Genomic DNA, 22,892 nt, shown 5'->3' with positions numbered 1-22,892 from the left:
TGGGTCTCCTCAGCCGGGGACTGCGGCAGCGCGGGAGGGGAGAGCGGAGGAGACCTATGGGTGGATTTGCGGGCCAGGCGACCGATCGGCAGCCCTTTCGCCCCCCACCCGAATCCTCTGAGCTGTTGGATTCTACGTCCCAGCACCGGATCGCGCTCTACGGCAGGGGTCGGACCGCAGCCAAATTTAAACGGCTAAACCTAACAGCTTTGGCAGAAGCTGAGGGGAGGGAAGGGGTGGAGGGAGGGGTGGGGGCGGATCTAAGCGCGGTCACGTGGGGCAGGGGAGGGGCTTGGCAAGTCTCCCTTTTGTTTTGGCTGGCGCGTGCGCAGAGGGCAGGACACGTGGTTTTCTGGGCCCGCCCCTTGCCTCGCTGGGCGCGCCTTGCTGGCTGTGGTTGTGGTGTCGGCTCTTTTGGGGAGTCTCTGAGGCGGAGTTGTTTGCGTTAGATGGGACCTTTGTTTTACTTATTTATCTTCACTTTATTTCAGGCAAACGTTGATTTGACCTTTAGAATTACGTGGGATGGAGGAGAATCTAGAGAATTGTTGAGGAATGGTGTTGCCACGTTTGTACCGTTTCTCTGCGTGCTGAAGGGATTGATGTTGCCGGAAAATTTGAGGATACGTGGTGTTTGGTAGCAAGAAATACAAGACTATGTTCTGGTTATTAAAGAAACTACTGGAAAGGAAGAGGCTAGCTTTACAGCCGGGAGGGAAGGCACTGGCTGGATCTTGTGATGTTTTCTTACTCCGAGAGAATTAGTATTTGGTTCGTTCGCTGCCCGCTCTGCTCCGGGCAGGACCCACTTGTCCCTTACCCTCGGATCAGCGGTCTGCGGGGATTGATTTTTGTTTTTTCTTTTTAAACTGTGGGGAGCACGTTACTTTTTGATTAACCCAAACTTTAGTCAGCTGGCGAGATTTAAGAGGATTACTTTCTTCGTCTTTCCTTAACTAGTTTGCTTAACTTCGTGCTGAGTTTGGGTCAGTAGGATGTTATTTTAAATTCCGACCGGATGGGGCAGGTTTATCAGCAATAAAAGCAAAGTGAGATATTTACCAGTACTGCAGGCAAAACCGACAGTGTTTTAGACTAGGAAAAAGTGGCTCAAAAAATAATTAAACATTAGCGAAAAACCTGGTGTTCTGGAATGCGGATTGCTTGAGAAAGGCTTAGCAGTGAGTGGTCTCGGCTGTTTCCAATTCTTACTAGCTGTTCTCTTGGGCAGGTTACAACCTCTCCGATCTCAATCTGTTTCCTCTTGTAAATAGTTTCATAATGCTGTCCTTGCCTTAAGAGGTTGTTATGAGAATCACATGTTTTGTGTTAGTAAAAGTGATTTATAATCTTTACCAGCACTACAAATACAGAAATTGACAGGTAATACGGTTTTATAACAAAAGTCCGTTGTTTTTTTAAGCCAGCATGCTGGAAGAATATAAACGATGAATGGATCATGAAATAGGATATATTTGAATATCTTCAAAATCTGTTGTAACTATTATCTTTGATTCTCTGTTATTTTCCACTTTCTTAATCAGATCAATGTCAAGCTTGCTACCATTTCCTCATAGTTTTAAACTAGATAGATTACCATTACTTCTCTTACCCAGCCCTTCTGGGTTAATTTTTTACAAGAAATTTTTCTTAATCCAGGCCGATTTTGTCACACTGATTTTTTTTTGTTTTTTACATTTACTGTGTGTGTGTGATATATGCCTTTTCAAATAACAATTGCTTATTTTTAAATAATCTTATAATTTGGAAAATGAAGACGGGTGCAAATAAGAAAAACAAATAATTTGTATTTTTAACTATTTTCCTATGCATATTTGTGTATTTTTCCTAAAAGTGGTATCATTTTAACTTTACCTCATAAACAGTCCCATGTCCTTAGTCATTGAAAAAATTATTTTTGGCAGCTCGATGTTATATCATGTAACTTTCATATTTAAAATTTTTCCTGTTGGCAGATGTTTGGGATGTTTCTAATGTTTTGCTGATGTAAATTTCACTACAGAGAATAGCCTTTTACATAAATCTTTGGAAAATTTTCCCCTAGATTTGTAAAAGAGGAATTACTGGGGGGGTGGGATGTGTGTGTGTTTGTGTGTTTGTGTTTTAAGGCTCTTGCAACATCGCCAAATTACCTTCCAGAGTATTATATTGTTTAATACTCATCTAATGTATGAGCATGCCTCACATTACATCTTTATTCATCATATGGGATTAGCAATAAAAGAAAAAAAACCTTGCTTTCGTTAGCATAAAATTTTTTTTTCACGTGTGTCTGTGATACATGTGTTTTATTGTCTTAGAAGCTGCTTGAGGAAGATGAATATATTATTTGATGTGCTGCAAATCACATAGTGGGTGCTCAATAAATACTTGCAACTTGACTATTAATATTTATCTTTTTGACCTCTGAAAGGTCAGGAAATTATATCTTGCTTTTTTGTCTTACTCAGTTTAGGAGTACATTGTTGGCAGTATACTATTATTGTTTGATTCATTACTTTGAGTACCTCTCCGTTCAGGTGGGGCCTCACTGATCTTACCACAGTTGTCTTCTAGTGACTTCCCATTGTCCAACTGCTGCATTATCCAAGAACTCCATCCAGTTTTGATGCCATTTATCATAATAACTTGGATGAGTGAATAAAGGAAGTAGTCTATCTTGTGTGGAATTCACTTACAAATTTCACTTTAATTGCTCCATATTCACTTGTAGCCTTTTCTGTGTTTGAAGGAAAAAAAGCCTACTGTCTAAAGTTACTTTGTTTCATTATTCAGATTGTTCTTGATAGCACAACTATTAATTACCTTTAACATCTTTTACTGCCTTTAACCTTACTGGTCATATGTAATTTTTACTTGTTCAGTTATTTATCGCTCTTCCTGTCCTTTTACATTTGTCTGTGCTGTATTAGTAGTTGAAGGAGGCCGAAAGCTGTCTCTTTCAGGTTTAGAAGATTGTTTACTGATTGGGTTCCTCAAGTTATAAACAGCAAAGAATGAGACTGCTTGCACCTGAAGTGTCTGCTAATAGGAAATTAGCAACCCGTTTACTGACTTTAAAGCATATCGTCTATTATACCTCTATCGTTAAAGTCCTTACTATATCACAGGACTATAATGGAATACTGTACATAATGATGACCCTCAGTCATCAATACAATCCTACATTACTTTCAGTATGTTTGATTTAGAAAGGCAAGGAAGGTGTATTCATTTCCAAAAAATTTACTTTTTTTTCCCTTTTAAATGTTCTGAAGAGATTGCACTGAACTGTGCTTGTTACTCTGTGTGGGATAAATAAACCAGCAAGTGTTAATAAAAATGGTAATATTGTACTTGCCTGTAGACAGTCTGTAATGAAAATCTGAAAACGATTCATAATGAAAGTTTTTAAAAGTTGGTAATATTTTTAGGTTTTCAGGAACACTTTATTTCTATATGGATGTGACGGTTCTCTTGCAGAATTGGGAGAAAATGCAATCATTTGTAATATTAAGGCTTTGTTAATATCTCTAATGAATTTTTAATTGTTTATTTCTAATCCTATCAGATCAAGAATCTTCAAGCATGTTGTTTAAAGTAATTTAAATTTTTTTTTTACTTGGTAGTAGATCCTTAATCAGTGTTTAACCACGTGAAATTAAGTTGGAGCCAAAATGTATGTAATGAGCAAATGTGATAGTGCTAAATCTAAATGTAAATTTCTGGATCTAAGTTGATGTACACAGAAAAAAAATGACTCATTTATATTCCTATGAGTCATGCATTTATAACTGAATAGTAATAATTCTGCTTGAAGTTTGAAGTATGATCTGTTTGATGTGTTATGTGGCCACCCAAGTGGCTTTATCTTTAATTAAATTCCTTTAGTCTTCAAAGAGAATTCCTTTTTAGGCATAGTTTTCAAAGTGGAAGGAGTTCTAGCTATAAATGTTATTGAATAGAAAGTACTGAGCTAACTAGTAATTGGTCATGCCAATTACTACAGTGTTTTCTGCTGTAAATTGAGAATGCCCATTTGTGGCATAAAGAGAGCTTGAAAACACAACAGTGTGTTTAGTATCTTCCAGTAATTCCTATATTTTTGAGGAATAAAATTATACCAATGTAAACTGTTTCTCATTACTTTCATTGACTTAATTGGTTTAATTGACTTAATTTAACTTTATGAGTTACAAATTTAGAAACTTTTAGTCCTCTTATATTTCAGTAATGTTTGGAAGAGCTGCTCAAATTTTGCTAAAAGAATTTTTTTCCTGCTCCTTCTCTTTTATTATAATGGATCAGCTATCTGAAACACATTGAAGTTGTAAGTGCAGAAATAATTTAATATTTGTCTCTGCTTCAGGGTTCTCCCCTCTCAAAATGCTGTTGGTAGTCTTTTCACTTTCTTTTAACTTAAGGATGAATCTGCCTTCTTTATGATAGTTTTATTCCTAGTTTGTTGCTGCATTGAAGAGAATTGGGATTATCCAGATTTCAATTGAAAGAGTAAATTTAATGTTCAGGGGGTAGATATTGATTTGATATTCCCCATGGACTATATGGAATATACATGTGCGTGCTAGAATGTAAGTCATAATCAAATCTGAAGTAGTATTTTAGGAGATGGAAAATCAGACTTGGTTTTTAATTTTTAATGTTCATTCTCAGGAGGAAGGGTGGTTCTTATTTATAATTGTCTAGATTCTTAGTTTCAGCTCTGAGGATAGACTAGATTAGCTAACTTTTGATTTTCTTTAGACCGTATGCCAAAAATTATTTGGTATACGTGACCTGCACAGTAATTGTAAAGACCTGGTTACTAGTGTTGGGATCAATTCAATAATTATTGTTATCATAATTATCTCACTGTAAATGCAGCTTTTGAGGGATGACATGATGGTATTTACTATATCTCGTGATGTCCAAGGGACCAGATTGCAGTTAATTAATGCTAAATTCATAAATACATATGATTTATAAATCTTAAAGATTAAGTCACTAATGGAAGCATTTTGGAGACAACAGGGCAAGACTCCTTATTTTTAGTAATGTAATATCAGAACAACTAATTTCTTCCTTAATTCACAATGAGTGTTCTTTGGATTAAATTGTAGACCCCAGATTAGAATTTGTAGTATAGACTTGACTTTACAATTCCCCCATTTTTCTGAATTTGATTTTTATTTATAATAATGAAATTTAATATAGCCAAAAAGAAAAAAACTGTTTTGATTCTTTGTAGTTTTTAAATGCTTGTAATTTAAATGAATAAACTTTGGCTTGTGTTACTGAAATTTTCTCTCTGGTTGGTAGTTTTTTAAGATACTTCTAAGAAAATGTATATATATTGAAATCTGGACTTTTTGCTATAGGGTTGTTTACTTGGTGGATTATCTGTAATAGTTTTACAATGGATTGGTTTTGGGTGTTGTTTTTTTGGGGTTTTTTTTGGCCACCCCTAAAATTTCTGGGCTGTGGATGTGCTAAGGAATTATTATTATTTATTTATTTTTACTTAAATTGGAATGCAGGTTGAAAACTCCGTTGTACAACATGAAAGTGAAGTTCGTGCCCAGGAAATATAATTGATTTTTGGATTATCTAGAACTATTGCCTCTTAACAGATAATCAGAATAATCTATCTGGTTGCTTTCTTTGAAAGGGTGATATGATTTCTTGCAGTTTTGCTTCTTAAATCCTGTTAGCTTACTATTTTAGTTTCTGTATGTTGTGGTTAAGGAAGTTTAGTTGTTTTTTTCTCAGTTTTATTCTTTCCAGTTTCTTTAAAGTCCTATATCATGGACTGACTAAATTCTTTTTAGAGAAGGGACCTATTTTCCTTGAGTATCTTGGGTGTATATAAAATAAATAATCATCAAAGATGATAGTGGTGCCGAGAGTAAATAGAATACAGTGTTTTAACAGCTAGAAAGAAATTTCTTAGATTTAGGTAAGATCCAAATACTTTTTTTCGACCCAATATGTGCATAATTAGAAACCAAATAATTAGAAACCAGAATAACTGGAAACAATATTCATAAGAAGAACAAGATGCTTAGAAAACCGTTTGAGGATTTGCTTTTTTCACATTCTTTTTGTATAACCTAAGCATAGGTGTCTAAAAATACTAAACAGTATATTTGGCTAAGAACTTTGGGACTGAAATATTTTAGTTAATGGTTGATTCCTGTTTACTTTAGGGGTACAATATACTTTATACTGTTCAGTACAGTAATCCTTAACCACATATGACTATTGAGCACTTGAAATGCAACTAGTCCAAATTGACTTGTGCTAAATGTAGAATAAACACTGTATTTTGAGACTTTAGCACACATAAAAAACCATATCTCATAAAGATATTTTTATCCTGATTACAGGTTGGAGTCATATTTTCTATATAATGGGTACAATGAAATTCAAATTTCATATGTTTCTTTTTACTTTTTAAACTATGTCTAGTAGCAAATTTAAAATTACATATTTAGCTCACATCATATTTCTATTGGACAGCAATGTTCTATACTAATATTTCCTAGCCTTAAGACCCCTTTCACAATGAAATATCTTATGAATCCTTTTCCTTGAAATTTTTAAATGATTTTATTATTTTGGATGGTATTTATTGAGGAAATATTTATTAAGGGCCTACTATGTGCCCAACAATATTTTAGGATACAGCAGTGAATGAAAATATTCAGATCCTGCCTCCATGCAGCTTTCATTCTAATGGGAAAAATGTATGATAAGTAATTTTTAGTAAAAAAAAATTTAATGAACTATTTGTTATAAGCATACTATTGGCTATTATATATAATTTCATGTAATATAATTTTAATACAGTACTTCATTTATTGAATGACATGTGCTATTTAATTTAACATTTATCTTGCTTTGTGTTCTCTGCATTTCCTGGATCTGTGGCTTGATGTCTGACATTAATTTGAAGGAATTCTCAGTCATTATTTCTTCAAATATTTCTTCTCTCTTCACCTTCAGTATTCACATTACATGTATGTTAACACCGTTTGTAGTTGACCCACAATTCTTGGATATTCTGTTCCTTTTTTTTCAGTCTCTTTCCTCTTCGCTTTTCATTTTGGAAGTTTCTATTGACATATCCTCAAGCTCAGAGATTCTTTTCTCAGCCATGTCCAATCTACTAATGAGCCTAACAAAGGCATTCTCATTTCAGTTATGGTGTTATTGGTCTACAGCATTTCTTCTTGATTCTTTCTTAGAATTTCCATCTATTTCCATATCTTTGCTTACATTATGCATCTGTTATTGCATGTTGTTTACTTTTTCCATTAGAGCCCTTAGAAAATCATAATTTGTTGTTTAAGTTCTTTTAAAGTCACAGTCTGATAATTCCAACATTCCTCTCATATCTGAATCTGGTTCTGATGCTTGCTCTGTCTCTTCAAACTGTGTTTTTTGTATTTTAGTATGCCTTGTAATTTCCTGTTGAAAGAGGGGACATGATACACCTAGTAAAAGGAACTTTAGTAAATAGGTCTTTCGTACGATGTGAGGTATGGAGGAAGCATTCTATAGTCTGATGATTACGTCTGTCTTTTAGGGAGGCTGTGCCCCAACTTCACAAATGCTTCACAGATTTTTCCACCTCTTAGGTGGGATAGGATGGCTAGATGGGCCTGGGGTTAGGTATTTCCCTTCCCCCACATAGAAGGCTAGTAAAAGCTGGAGTGGGGTATTTCTTTAATTTACTTTTAAGAAAAAGCAAGACTCTTCAACAGATTTCTTAGAAAGTAATATATCATCTGTCACTTCTTTATCTTCATTTTATTTGACCTCACTATGGCATTTGATAGAGCTGCCCATGTCTTTTTAACATACTTTTGAACACTTTGGAATCTCAATTACATACACTCTGGAATTTCCTTTTCTCTCACTAACTGGGCTTTCTTTTTTTTTTTTTTTTTTTTTTGGTTTTTCGGTTTTTTTAACGTTTTAATGAATGGGAGTGTGCATTTTTAAAACATTATTTGTTTTTTGGCCACACCGTGCAGCATGCAGGATCTTATTAGTTCCATCACCGGGGATCAAACCTGTGCCCCCTGCATTGGGAGCTCAGAGTCTTAACCACTGGACTGCCAGGGAAGTCCCACTAACTGGACTTTCTAAGTCTCCTCTTAGGCCTCTTCCTCCTTTGTAACACCTCTTCCTTTGTTCAGATAAATGTGAGTGAACCCCCTGGCTTGATCCTGAACTCCTTTCTCTCTCTGGCTCATTATGTCTAGACAAGTTTGTAATTTTTGTTCCACAAACACACCGAATTTATTCCTGCTTTACAGCTTTCTATTAATTGTCTTTTTTCCTTGGAAAGCTCTTACCCCAAACCTTGGTTAGCTTGTTATTGTCATTTCAAGTCTCAGAGCAGATGTCACCAACACAGAAGTCTTCCTTCATCTACAAATCTAAATTAGCTCCTACTGCAGTGTAGTTATGCTCTATTACTCTACTTTGTATAATTTTTATAAAAACACTATGAGACCCCTATTTACTTCTGATCTTTTTGTTTTCTTGTTTGTGTATTCTCTATCTACCATTTGCTAGATAGAATGTAGGCTGTGTGAGAATAGAAACCTTATTTGTCATGCTCTCTACAATCTTTCTAGTACCTAGGGTAGTGTCTCTTGCATACTTCTCAATAAATATGTGTTAACTGAACTGTTGAATGTTTGATCTTAGATCAAATATATATTAAATGGAGGTTAAAATCCAGCTTCTACCAAAAATAGACAAAGCTACATTTATGACTTAATGTTGGCCATTTCTTCTTTTTCTGCTTTTAAAAAGTCAACTGGTTAATTTCCATATTTTTGGAAAATTTTTATTTGTTTTGTTTTTAAAAGATGAAATAGGTTTACAGCTGTCATTCACAAGCACTTCTCTATAAATAACTTGTTGTGGTATAGATGGATTTATACCCAAATGAAAACCAGATGGTTTTACTTGTGCTTAGTTATTCTCACTGTCTTAAATTGGCTTCTGAAATACTGGAGATAACTTTTAGATGCTATAAAATAATTTTGATCATTAGTTATGGAACTAATGGAGATATCTTCAGGTGAATTTGCAGAATTATTATTTTATGCTCTCAAATCCGTATTCCTTATGCATTCTGCCTCTAACCAGTTGTCTATTATGTGTAAAAATGAAATACCATTGAAAATAATTACAATTTAAAACTGTATAATGGTCAAAACCATTATTCAGAGTTAACCTGAATGGTAAATTCAGTGAGTTTCAGGAGTTTGCACATCTGATTTCCACTAATTCCTAAACATATTATCTTCTGTATGTGTATGTCAAAGTCTCCTCAGTTGTTATGTTTTAAATAGTTGTTAAATGTTTAATTTATTGTTTATTTTAATTTTGAGGAAGTTCAAGTTAATCAATTTTTTTTCTCGTATGAATAATGTTTTTTGTGTCATAGCTAAAAAATATATTTGCCCAACCCAATATCACAAAGATCTCCTATTTTTTTCTAGACATTTTATGGTTTTTTTTTTTTTTTTCGGTAAGCGGGCCTCTCACTGTTGTGGCCTCTCCCGTTGCGGAGCACAGGCTCGGACGCGCAGGCTCAGCGGCCATGGCTCACGGGCCTAGCCGCTCCGCGGCATGTGGGATCTTCCCAGACCAGGGCATGAACCCGTGTCCCCTGCATCGGCAGGCGGACTGTCAACCACTGCGCCACCAGGGAAGTCTCATTTTATGGTTTTCAGTTTTACATTTAGGTCTATGATCCATTCTGATGGATATGACTATTTTTGTATAAGGTATGAGGTGTGGATTAAGGCTCAGGATTTTGCATATGGATGCCTTACTGTTCCAGAATCATTTGTTTAAAAAAAACTAAGTCTTTCTGCATTGAATTGCCATTACATCTTTGCCAAAAATCAATTGACCATATACGTGTGGGTCTATTTCAGAGCTCTCTATTTTTTCCATTGATCTATCTGTCCATTCTTTTGCCAATCCATGTTTATTTTGACTACTGTAAATAGATAGGTAGTATGAGTCCTTCAGCTTTGTTCTTTTTCTTGTTTTGGCTATTCTAGTTGCTTTCCCTTTCCATACAAATTTATGAATCAGCTTGTTGATATTAGCAAAAATTCTGCCAAGATTTTGATTGGGATTGTGTTGAATCTATAGATCCGTTTAAGGAGAATTAACATTGTAACAATACTGAATAATTAATCCATAAACACAATGTGTCAGTCCATTTATTTAGATCTTACTTGATTGTTTTTCATTGGTGGTGGTTTTTTCAGTGTGTAGATCCTGCACATTTTTTGTTAGATTTATACCTAAGTATTTCATATTTTTAAGCTATTGGAATTAATACTATTTTAAAAATTTCTATTTCTGGTTTTTTCATTTCCAGTATCTAGAAATATAAATGATATTTGTATCTTGACCTTATGGCTGCTACCCTAGTAAACTCATTAGATCTAGGAGCTTTTTTTAATAGATCCCTTGGGATTTTCTGTGTAGAAAATCATGTCATCAATGAATAGACACAGTTTTACTTTTTATTTTCCAGATTTCTATGCGTTTTGTTTCTTTTTTCTTCTTCTGTTCCACTGGCTAGGACCTCTAATGTGATGATGAATAGGAGTGATGAGAACAGACACCTTGCCTCATTCCCAATCTTATAGTAAAAGCATTCAGTCTTTCATCATTAACCATGAAGCGGTCTCTAGGCTTTTGTGTAGATACTCTTTTTCAGGTTAAGCAATTTCCCTCCTTTTCCTAATTTACTGAGTTCTTTTTTTTTCTAATTATGAACAGATACTGGATTTTGTCAGATGCTTTTTATTTGTTTTTTTCTTTAGTCTTTTGATGTGGTGAATTTCAATAATTAATTTTTTAAAAATGTTGAACCAGTCTTACATTCATGGAATAAGCCATACTTGGTTGTGACTTATTATTCTTTTTATATATTGCTGTGTTTGTAACATTTATTTTAAAAATAATAACTGAAATAGGTGTTGTTACTACTTTTACTACTTAAGTTCTGGAATACCTTTAAAAATCATGACTCTTGTCTGTTTATTAATTCAGCCAACAAATATCTGACAGTTGTGTGCTAGACATTGTTTTAAGTGCTGCAGATTAGAACATTGAACAAAATTGAGTTCTGCCCTTAGACTATATTACTTTCTAGAATGTAATATAAAGTCAGGTTCTGACATTAGCACCCCGAGGAACAATAAAACAGTGTAGGGGAATGGAGAATCATGAAGTGAGGGGCTAAAGCTATTATAAATAATTAGTCAAGGCAGGACTCTCTGAGGAGATGGCTGTAGAGCAGAAACATGAATGAAGTGAGGGAGCTAGCTATCTTATTTGTGGAAAATTGTTCCAGCAAATACGAAGTCCTGAAGCAAGGACTTGTTTGGTGTGTTTCAAGAATAACACAGAGGCTAGTGTTTATGGAGTGCAGTAACCCATAGAGATAGTTACAGGAGGCTAAGTAGTCAAGGACTTGATAGTGTAGAACTTTGTAGGCCATGGTAAGAAAAACTTTGGATTTTAAGTATAATGGCAACCACTTATTTTTCACCAAATGTTAATTCAGTATCTGCTATATGTTAGATGCTTTTGCATCTTGACAACATAGTAGTTAACAAAATAGTGAAAAATCCAAGCAGTTGTAGATCTTAGAAATTTTAGTAATAAGTGTAGTTGTTTATGTTAATGTGGAGGTAGTCAGAAGTGCTAGAGTTTAGAATGATCAGTATATTATACACAGTGATTACATATTTAGGTATTTTTAAAAATTGGAATAAATGGACTTGAGGTTTATGCTAAAACTATATGAACATAATTTAATCTTTTTTAATAATAGGAGACAGTTATTTTTGTGAGTTTCTTTTGGTTGCAAAGTAGAGAGACTTTCAGGCTAGGGTTTTTTAATAAGGATAGAGTCGGGAGTAGAATACAGAAGAACTTCATGGAAATCCTAGAATAGGAACTGTGATATGGCTGGGCCTTCCAGAGTCCAGAATCCCCAAATCTTTATATCCAAGTGTTTTAATTATCTATTGCTATGTAACACATTACTCCAAAATTTAATGGCTTAAAACATTTTTTTCACAGCTTCTGGGGGTCAGGAATCTAGACATGGCTTAGCTGGGTGCCTCTGGCTCGAGGTGTCGCACAAGCCTGCAATCAAAGTGTTGGTTGGAGCTGCAGGCATCTGAAGGCTTGACTGAGGAAGGATCTGCTTCTCAGATCACTCACATGGCTGGTTGGCAGGCTTTAGGACATTGCTGTCCGTTGGCTGAAGACAATAGTTCTTTGCCCTGATGGTCTTCCCAGCTCACATCATGGCAGCTGGTGCTCCTGAATGAGAGGGGTGACAAGATGGAAGCCACAGTATCTTTGTAACCTAATGTTAAAAGTGGCATCCCATTATCTCTGCTGTATTCTGTTTGCTAGAAGCAAATCACTAAATCCAGTCCACACTCGAGAGGAGAGGATTACACAAAGGCATGAATACCAGGAGGTGGGGATTATTAAGATCACTTTAGAAGCTGCCTATTATACCAAGTAAGCCCTAGAGATCTTACCAGAGTTTTTATGTGTATGTTTTATTCTAGTTCTCTACCATAAAGGTTCTTTAGCCACTCTCAATGTCTACATTTCTTTCCCTTCTCTTTTTTCTACCAACTCCATTTCTTATGTATTAATCTAGTATCTTTTTTCTGCTTCTTATTTTTAGTTTCCCCTTATCTTTAGTTTATCCAGGGCCTAATATGAACTCCACTGCTTCTTCTTATTTCACCTTCTGCCCCTGCTGCTAGCCACTTTGATTATATCCTTAGCACCCTGTTCAAATTTTTGAAAGAGAGAAGGTGAGTAAGGAGGGGATAGAGTATAGTATTTTTTGAATATGATTACCTCAGAGAGAACTGTGATTAGGGCAGTTTCCCTCAAAGAGCAATGTAGTTATTTAAATACTATCGTAGATGTTTATAAATTAGAAGTTATAGGTCATTGAGTTGATCAAGTGACAGACTGAATCTTGAAAAAACAATTTCCCAATGCTAGCTTGTTTTATAATTATTTTTCTATTTCTCATAAAAGTAGAGTGCAAAATATATTTTTAAAAAGAAAACCCAATATTATGGTTATTTTTGTTTTCCTATTTGTTTTGGACTTAGAATAAATGAAACTCTGTTACATATAAGATTTATTATTTTTGAGGCACTATATAAAAGTATAAATTTTGAGACAGAAAATTATACAGAAATCTACATTTTTTGGAGACATTATACAGTAAAAAAAAAGGCAAACATTTACTTTTATCACACAGAATTAACAACGATTAACATTTGCTCATATTTCATTTAATCTTTTTCCCCCAAGTAATAAAATATTGTAGTTAAAATTCAGCTCCTCTTAAAACACCACTCTTAGTTCTGTTTCATGGAACTTACCTGATGCAACTACTGTTACAACTTTGGTGGGTATTTTTCTGGTTCGTCTTTTAGTCTTGTAAACACATAAACATACACATGTATATGTACATAAATATGGTATGGTTTTCTGTTTGTGTTTTATTTATATGGTACCATACTATATATATTCTGCACCATTTCTTTTTTTTTAAACTTTATTCTGTTTTTGAGGTTTGTCCGTATTGATACATATAGATCTAGGTCATTTTTTTTTTAACTGCTATTCTAGTATTCCATCATGTTTTAATATCCATTCTCTCACTGTTAGATATCTAGGTTGCTTTGAAAGAGTGTTTTGCTCATACAAACACTGATCTCTTGTGCACCTGTGACAAACACATTTTCCACATTATTGTCAAATTATAGAATCAATTTATAGTTCAAATAGATGTGAGAAATCTTATTTACCCATGTTCCCATGGTAAGTGATATTTTCAGACTTAAAACCTCTTTTCAATTTGGTGATTAGAAAACTTGTCTCTTGCGTTATTAATCTGCATTTCATTTACTACTGGTAAAGTTGAGTATATGTTTAATGACCATTTGGATGTCATCATCCTTGAAGTGTCCGACTGTTGTAACCTTTGCCCGTTTCTAGGAGTTCTTAATATATTCTGGATACTAATCCTTTGTCTATTGATATATGTTGCAGTTATCTTCTCCTAGTCTATCACTTGCTTTTAACCCTGTGTGTAGATTTTTATTTTAATTGCATAGAAGTTTTTGTGCCTTTTTTTCCTTTTGCTCATTCTTATTAGTCTTTGCAAAGAATCAGTTTTTGGTTCTGTGTTTTTAAACAAGAATGAAGGGTCTAGAGTTACAGCTACCTCCTGGGGACATACAGTATGGGAGTGTGGCCATTTAAATGGCTATTAACTGTCATGTGCATTGAAACAAAAATTATGGAGTGTCATAGTTCCAAAGTATCTTTAAAAACTTGTAATTGTTAATGAAGAAATTTTTTTTCACTAACTCTTCAATCTTCATAATTTTTAATAGTACTAGATTAACATTTTTATGAGTCAGAATATATGGTTTTATACTTTTTCTTTTGATAAAATACAATAAATTTTGTTTAATTATGGGATTAATCTTTAGTGTCATCTGTTACATTCCCCCCTATTTTTTCAGGCAGGAGTAAGAGCTTCTATAATGATAATTGGTGACTATCCATTTGTGAAAAGGAAAATAATGATTGCAGATGCTTTTTCAGAAAAAATATTTTGCACACTGCAGATTAGGCTAGTTTTTACTACCACATTATTTTTAGCACCTGTGAAATTATATACTTTTTTTTTTTTTTTTTTTTTTTTTTTTGCTGTGCTGTGAGACTTGTGGGATCTTAGTTCCCCGACCAGGGATTGAACCCTTACCCTGACAATGAAAGTGCAGAGTCCTAACCACTGGACCACCAGGGAGTTCCCAATTATATACTTTTTTTGTAGTTCAGTTCACTTATATCTTATTACCTTATTTCCTACATTTTAGTTATTATTAATACTGTTCAGATTGTGAAGTTTAAATTGAGAAATGAAGGTTTTGAGCAATTTATTATATTTTATAAAAATAATACTTTTGGCTGAAAGTGTGGGATTGAGTCACATTTTCAAGTATGAATCCCAGGTTGGATTTTTCTTTTAACTCTCACCAAACATTGTCCAAAAAATGGAATCCTGAGATGTAATTGCATTCACAAATATTTGTCTAACTCTTAAATACTAGGCACTGTGCAACTTTCACTGGAGTTTTGGGTATTAGGCCCACAGTCAGAATGAAGAATAGTCCTTATTGAATTCCTTATGTGCTAGCAAAGAGCAGAGATAATGTTAGGAGTTGGGAAATAGAGGAGGAATTTAGTTCCATTCACGTTTTAATCAGAGACATTGAAAGTGTTGCCCTTGGGGAAAGTATAAGCATAAAACTTTTTTCCTGATATTTGATCATTTATTTTTACATTATTTTAGGTTTGCAGTAATTATCTGCAGGATTCGCCATGACCCCAGCTCTGAGGGAGGCATCAACAAAGGGTATCTGCTTTTCATCTTTACCAAGTACCATGGAGTCGGACAAGATGCTATGCATGGAAGGTCCAAGAACTGTAGATGAAAAGCTAAAAGGAGACACTTTCTCTCAGATGCTGGGATTTCCAACTCCTGAACCTACTCTTAGCACTAATTTTGTGAATTTAAAACATTGTGGCTCCTCTCAGTCTTCAAAACATTACCAGACTGTTCTTTTAATGAGTTCTAATGCTACATTAAATAAATACAGTGAGAATTATAAACAAAAGAAATTAGGGGAACCCCACTGCAATAAGCTGAAAAACATAGTGTGTAATGGTAGCAACATTCAGCTCAGTAAAATCTGTCATTCTCATTCTGAAGAGTTCATCAAAAAGGAACCTCTGTCAGATACCACAAGTCAGTGCATGACAGATGTACAAATTATTTTGGATTCAAATATAACCAAAGACACTAATGTAGATAAAGGACAACTGAAAAACTGTAAGTGGTACCAAAAGAATGCATTTTTGGATAAAGATAGTGACGCTGAGATTAAAAAGGGTTTATTGCACTGTGCTCAAAACAAAATTGGGCCTGACCACTCAAACGTGCCTATTAGTTCCTCAACTGCTGAAAAAGAGGAGGAAGTGAATGCTCGTTTACTTCATTGTGTAAGCAAACAGAAAATTTTACTTAGCCAGGCTAGAAGAACTCAGAAACATTTGCAGATGCTCCTGGCAAAGCATGTTGTTAAGCACTATGGTCAGCAAATGAAATTTTCTATGGCACATCGACTCCCCAAAATGAAGATTTTTCATGAACCTACCACAATTTTGGATAACAGTTTACCTAAATGCACTGAAATTAAACCAGACATCAACTTATTGACTGCAGAGAATAAATTGTGGAATGATACAAAAAATGGCTTTGCACGGTGCACAGCTGCAGAAATCCAAAGATTTGCACTGTCTGCTACAGGGCTGTTGTCTCATGTTGAAGAGGGTCTGGATTCTGATGCAACTGATAGCAGCTCTGATGACGATTTGGATGAATATACCATTAGAAAAAATGTGTCAGTGTAAGTGCAAAATTATTATTAGACCTTTTACTGTTCTGTATATAGCAGCAATTTTGTCTTGCTTTCAAGATATGTTGAAAAGAAATAGATTTTCTAAAATCTTAATGCCATAATCTTTAAGTTATAAAACTTTGAATTTTTAAAATGTTTTTGTTAAAAATGACAGTCTGTGAATATATACATACTATTTAAAAATAAGTTACCCAACTGCTCTATCTAGGAAAAAAAAACCCGGATAGGAATAATGAAAAATAATTAGCTATAAATATGTATTTTTCCTGTTCTTGAATAGAATTGGCTGTGGACAGGGCTTAAAATTTTGCTTAAGTTATCTAGCCAAAATGTATAGCTAGAAAAATTTAAAGTCTGTGTAGGTAGCCCTCACTGGCTTCAGGAGTTTATCAGTTGGCAGTACATATAAATTGACCTGCTACTTAAAAAAAATTTTTTTTAACTATTTATATGCTCATATTCACAGCTTTCAGCTCTGGTCTTTACCAATTTAGTCCATTTTTGCTAGATTAATATAACCAAAACAAAATTATAATGTCAGCTCTTAGACACCTATTGAATGCTTATTATGTGCTGGACCCTAGAGATTCAGTGATAGGCAAAATACTCACATCCTCTACCCTCTTGGGAATCTGCTTCAAAGAGAGATACCTAGATATTTTATAAAACAAAACAAAACAGAAGCACAGAGAAAAATAGTTTTACTTATCATACCATTTTAATACTCCAGAACAGCTCTGATAGAAGTTTCTGGGATGATGGAAATGTTCTATATCTGTGTTATCCAGTAGGCACTAGCCTCATGTGGCTATTGAGCACTTGAAATGTGGCCAGTACAATTGAAGAACTGAATTTTTTAAAAATTTATTTATTATTTATTTATTTTTGACTGCATTGGGTTTTCGTTGCTGTGCGCAGTCTTTCTCTAGTTGCGGCGAGCGGGGGCTACTCTTTCATTGTGGTGCACAGGCTTCTCATTGTGGTGGCTTCTCGTTGCAGAGCACAGGCTCTAGGCGCGTGGGCTTCAGTAGTTGTGGCACATGGGCTCAGTAGTTGTGGCTCACGGGCTCTAGAGCGCAGGCTCAGTAGTTGTGGCGCATGGGCTCAGTTGCTCTGTGGCATGTGGGATCCTCCCGGACCAGGGCCTGAACCCATGTCCCCTGCATTGGCAGGCGGATTCTTAACCACTGTGCCACCAGGGAAGCCCAGAACTGAATTTTTAATTTTATTTAATTTGAATTAATTTTATTTTAAACAGCCAGCTAGAATATAGTTTCTAATCTAGCTTTCAGAGAATCTGCTAATGTCCCTAAATTGATGCAAAATACTGTGTATATATGTGGTATTTGGGGAGGAAGAAGTTCATCATTTTTATCAAATTCTCAAAGATAAGTGAGAATCATTATAGAATTAGAAGTGGAATACATTAATTTTTACTAACAAATAGAAGGTCAGCATATTAATTTTTATAGTGAGGAGTAAAATATAAAACAAATTGAGCATTTCAGGCTTTTGGTGTTCTGTTATCACTATATTTGAAATGGATTTGAATGAGAGCTAATAGTTATTGAGGACATATTTTTCTAACTGGCATTGTGCTATTTACTTTACATTTGATATATTATTTAATCACTTCAACAACCATGGGAGGTAATTGTTGTTATCTTTATTTCGCTTAATAAGAAAAAGACTCAGCATGGCTAAATGACTTGCCTATGGTCAAAAAGCCAGATAAGTGGTGGAGCTAGGCTTCTTGCCCATGTATGTGAAACTTTAAACCTATGCACTTTCTGTTGGACCATCCAACTTTGTCAACATTATATCAATGATTCTTACACATTATTAAGCAAATGTGTTCTATAAGAAGTCCAGAAATTTATCAGGTTTTCTATTTATAATGTTTTTGAAGTGATTCAATTTAATAACATTTAGTAGGTAAATGCTGTAAATTATTTACATTTTGTTGTTGAGAAGAGCTAATGGGCAGGGTTTTTTATTATTGAAATATAATTGATGTGCAATATTATGTTAGTTTTGGGTATGCTGTGTAGTGATTTGACATTTACATGCATTTTGAAGTAATCACCACAGTAAGTCTAGTAACCATCTGTCCCCATACAAAGTTATTACAATATTAGCAACCATATTCCTTATGCTGTATATTACATCTCCGTGCTTTATTTGTTTTATAAATGGAGGTATATACCTTTTTAATCCCCTTCACGTCTTTCCCCCACCACCCCACACCCTCCCCCTCTGGCAACCACCTTTTTATTCTCTGTATTTATTAGTCTGTTTTTGTTTTGTTCTGCTTGTCTTGTTTTTTAGATTCCATATATGAGATCATATGATATTCGTCTGACTTATTTCACTTAGTATAATACCCTCTAGAGTCATCCATATTGTTGCAAATGGCAAGATTTCATTTTTTATGGCAGAATAATATTCCATTGTATGTATATATGTATATATATTTAAAAAAACTTCTCCATTCACCTATGGATGGACACTTAGGTTGCTTCCATGTCTTGGCTCTTGTAAATAATGCTGCAATGAACATGGGGGTGCACATATCTTTTCGAGTTAGTGTTTTCATTTTCTTTGGATAAATACCAGGGAATGGATTGCTGGATCATAAGGTAGTTCTATCGTTAATTTTTTGAGGAACCTCCATACTGTTTTCCATAGTGGCTGCACAAATTTACATTCCTAACAACAGAGCACAAGGGTCCTTTTTCTCTGCATCCTCATCAAGACTTGTCATTTCTTGCCTTTTTGATAATAACTATTCTAATGGTGTGAGGTGATAGCTCATTGTGGTTTTGATTTGCAGTTCTCTGATGATTAGTGATGCTGAGCACTTTTTCATGTGCCTATTGGCTATCTGTATGTCTTCTTTGGAAAAATGTCTATTCAGGTCCTCTGCTCAGTTTTTAATCAGGTTGTTTGTTTTGATGTTGAGTTGTATGAGTTCTTTGTATATTTTGGATATTAACCCTTTATCAGATGTATCATTTGCAAATATATTTTTCCATTTAGTATTCAGCCTTTTGATTTTTTGATAGCTTCCTTTGCTATGCAACTTAATTTTAAGCAACTTAAAGGCAAGTACTACTTTTTCTGTCATTGTATACCCAGTTCCTAGCACTGTCTGCTTTTTAGTGGTTGTTTGGTGTTTGTTGAGTGAATGAATGAATTTTTCTGTATTTGTGTATGTAGCTGTAAAGGTACAAAAATCGAGGTTGGCAGTCTGTAAAATTTTCTCTTTCTATATGTTTTATTTTTTCTTCTTCCATTCTGTGGTATATCTTTACTTGATTTTTCCCTCCTTTCTTCCTTGGTCTCTAGTAACAAACTGGTCACAAGATGTACCTTATACATCTTAGAACACGCATGAGTGTGTGTTGGATGAATGAATGAATAAAATATGCCAAAATATGGACATTTGAAAGTCATTATTTTATTCTAATATTTAAAATTTTAATTTTGATAAGTAAAATTGATACGTGTATTATGTTTATCTTAAAAATCTTAGATTATATGATAACTAATGTCTTTTTTTTTTTTTTTTTTTTTTAGTTTATAGCTCATATAAGAAAAACAAATTCCTTCACTCCATCACTCTCATCAGGAAATTTACCTGTGAAGGAATATGATGGTTTTAAGAAATTGGAAAGTACTCACATTAGCCATTACCAGTTATTTAAAATATATATTTATATGTAGACAGTAGATTAATTTATAATGACATTACTGATACACTTTAAACATAACTTTTGGCCGAAAGACTAGTGTGCATTAGACACTTTTTTAAAAAGTCAATTTACTTTGCAAAGCAAAACAGGAAGACTTTATATTTTTTGTAGGTTTGAGATATAATCCTTATAATATGAATAGAATCTCCCCCTTCCATGTTCTGTCCCTTTGGTGAAGGAGCACAAGTTCTGGACATACTTGTGTTACAGTCGTGGCTTGCTCTGTGACTCTGAGCAATGGTTAGGTTATTCTTAACCCACTGAATCAGATTCCTCTTTTTTGGTCTACCTTAAAGAGTTCTGGAGATGATTAGATGAAATAATAAATATAAACTACCTATGCCTAATAAGGCACTGATTTGATAGCCAATAAAGAGTGCCTTATTAAGCAGTTTATGGTTGTGGAAGACTGGAGCTTAATATCCCATGGAAAACTTGGGGAGCCAGTGTAAAATACATGCCTGAGTTAACCATTTGAGAGGTGAAGAAGCTGGAGTATTTGTACATCAAATCCCGTCAGTTACTGGGTGAAGACTATTCCTGGTTTTATTAATTCCCTGGCAGTTCTGTTCTGCCACTTGAGTGACAAAGACCACTTAAGCACCAACACCAAAAAGCCCTCAAAGAAATGCAGGTGCTGGCAGTTGGAAGTCAGGTCTGTATCTGCTGAACTGGTATGTGTGAAGGGATGTGGGTGGGTTCGACACACTGTGCTACAATTATGTTACCTCTCATCTGGTGGTAAGGCCTTAGAGTTCTAGCTTTTATTTATTTGTTTTTTCTTCTCTTCTGGGAAATGATGATTAGTTACTTTCTTCCAGGATGCCTGTGGGAAAACTCATAGATTTTAACAAAAACATGTTCTGATCCTTCAATGTTGTAAGAAAAAGGAAGAAACGTGGCTTCTTGTCTTATTTGAGGAAATCTGCCAGTATCTTCCAAATCACTCAACCATCTTGGATGTTTGGAGAAAAATCTGTTCATTTTTTCAAATTAGTTTCCATGTATTCAAATTTTCTTTTTAGTTTTTACTTCAATATGTAAATTGGCTGTCTTGATAAGGAAATTCTTTTGAACAAAATCAGATATTTACTAAGAAAGAAGGGAGAGTTGTTTAATTTTAAGCTGTGAGGTGACATTTTCTAGATTGAAAGACGGGAAAGAGCTAAGTAAATAGTTTCTTGCAGAGCTGCAGAAATGAATACTCAGTTTTCTATATAAACACTTCCTATTTTGCCAGTAGAAAGAAAAAAACCAGGTGATGAATTTCCCTTTGAGAAATTTGATAAATAGGAGTATGAGCTCAGTGGGACATTCAGAGAGTAAAGAGACGAATAACATTATATTAATAAATTGCAAATAAGAGTACTTTTATACTTGTATAATATCAAGTTGACAAATTGTTTTGTATTTATCACCTTTTAAATTCTCTACACTTCATAACTAGATGGGGGAAGTCTTATTTGTTTTATTTTACTTGTTGGGAAACAGAAAAAGTTGAATGGAAAACAATCCTAGAGAAATTGCAATGATAGTTGAGTGACAATTTGTGACAAAAGGGAAGTGAAGAGCAGAAATTCAAAAATGTTATTGTGAAACAGATTAATAGCTACAAAATAGTAAAGAAATACTTTATATTGTGGCATAGGTACATCGCTGAGGAAAGTAATACTTCAATTAAAATAAGCTCATTGTTTTATTTTTTTTTAACTAGTAAAATTTATTTTAGAGCAGTTTTAGGTTCACAGCAATATTAAGCAGAAAGTACAGATAGTTCCCATATATCCCTTTCCCCCTCCACTCATACAAACTCCTCCCACTATCAACATCCCGCACCATAGTGGTACTATTTGTTTCAATCAGTGAACCTCCATAGACACATCATTATTACCCAAAGTCCATAGTTTACATTAGGGTTTACTCTTGGTATTGTACATTCTATGGGTTTGGACAAATGTACAATGACATGTACCTACCATTGTAGTATCACACAGAATAGTTTCACTGCCCTATAAGTCCTCTGTGTTCTGCCTATTCATCCTTTCCTCCCTCATAACCCCTGACAACCACTAATCTTACTATCTCCTTAGTTTTATCTTTTACAGAAAGTCATATAGTTGGAATCATACAGTATGTAGCCTTTTCAGATTGGCTTCCTTACTTAGTACTATGCATTTAAGTTTTTCCCTTGTCTTTTCCTGGCTTGATAGCTCATTTCTTTCTAGCACTGAATAATATTCCATTGTCTGCCTATAACCACAGTTTATCCAATCACTTGTTGAAAGGTGTCTTGGTTGCTTCTAGGTTTTGGAATTTATGAATAAAGTTTCTATAAATATCTGCATGCTGGTTTTTGTGTGGACATACATTTTCAATTCATTTGGGTAGATGCCAAGGAGTCCAATTGCTGGATTATATGGTAAGAGTATGTTTAGTTTTGTAAGGAACTGCCAAACTGTCTTCCAAAGTAGCTATACTATTTTGCATTCCAGCCAACAATGAATGACAATTCCTATTGCTCCACATCTGTGCCAGCATTTGG

The 22,892-nt window shown here is 34.4% G+C and overlaps 1 protein-coding gene across 1 annotated transcript in view; it reads left to right on the top strand.

Annotated features, from left to right (window-relative positions):
• The first annotated feature begins 12,138 nt into the window (after positions 1-12,138).
• The window catches only part of KANSL1L (KAT8 regulatory NSL complex subunit 1 like), a 158,254-nt gene continuing 147,500 nt past the window's right edge, over positions 12,139-22,892 (top strand). Inside the window, exons 1-3 of the mRNA XM_028481517.2 lie at positions 12,139-12,591; positions 12,764-12,896; positions 15,467-16,583. Coding sequence (XP_028337318.1) covers positions 15,496-16,583 — 1,088 coding nt within the window. The 5' untranslated portion in view covers positions 12,139-12,591; positions 12,764-12,896; positions 15,467-15,495. The remainder of the gene's footprint in view (positions 12,592-12,763; positions 12,897-15,466; positions 16,584-22,892) is intronic.

This window comes from Physeter macrocephalus, chromosome 2 (genome assembly GCF_002837175.3).
Source record: "Physeter macrocephalus isolate SW-GA chromosome 2, ASM283717v5, whole genome shotgun sequence".
NCBI classification, from domain to species: domain Eukaryota; kingdom Metazoa; phylum Chordata; class Mammalia; order Artiodactyla; family Physeteridae; genus Physeter; species Physeter macrocephalus.
Note: the sequence above shows the minus strand (reverse complement) of the source record. Positions and strands in the feature narration are given on the sequence as shown.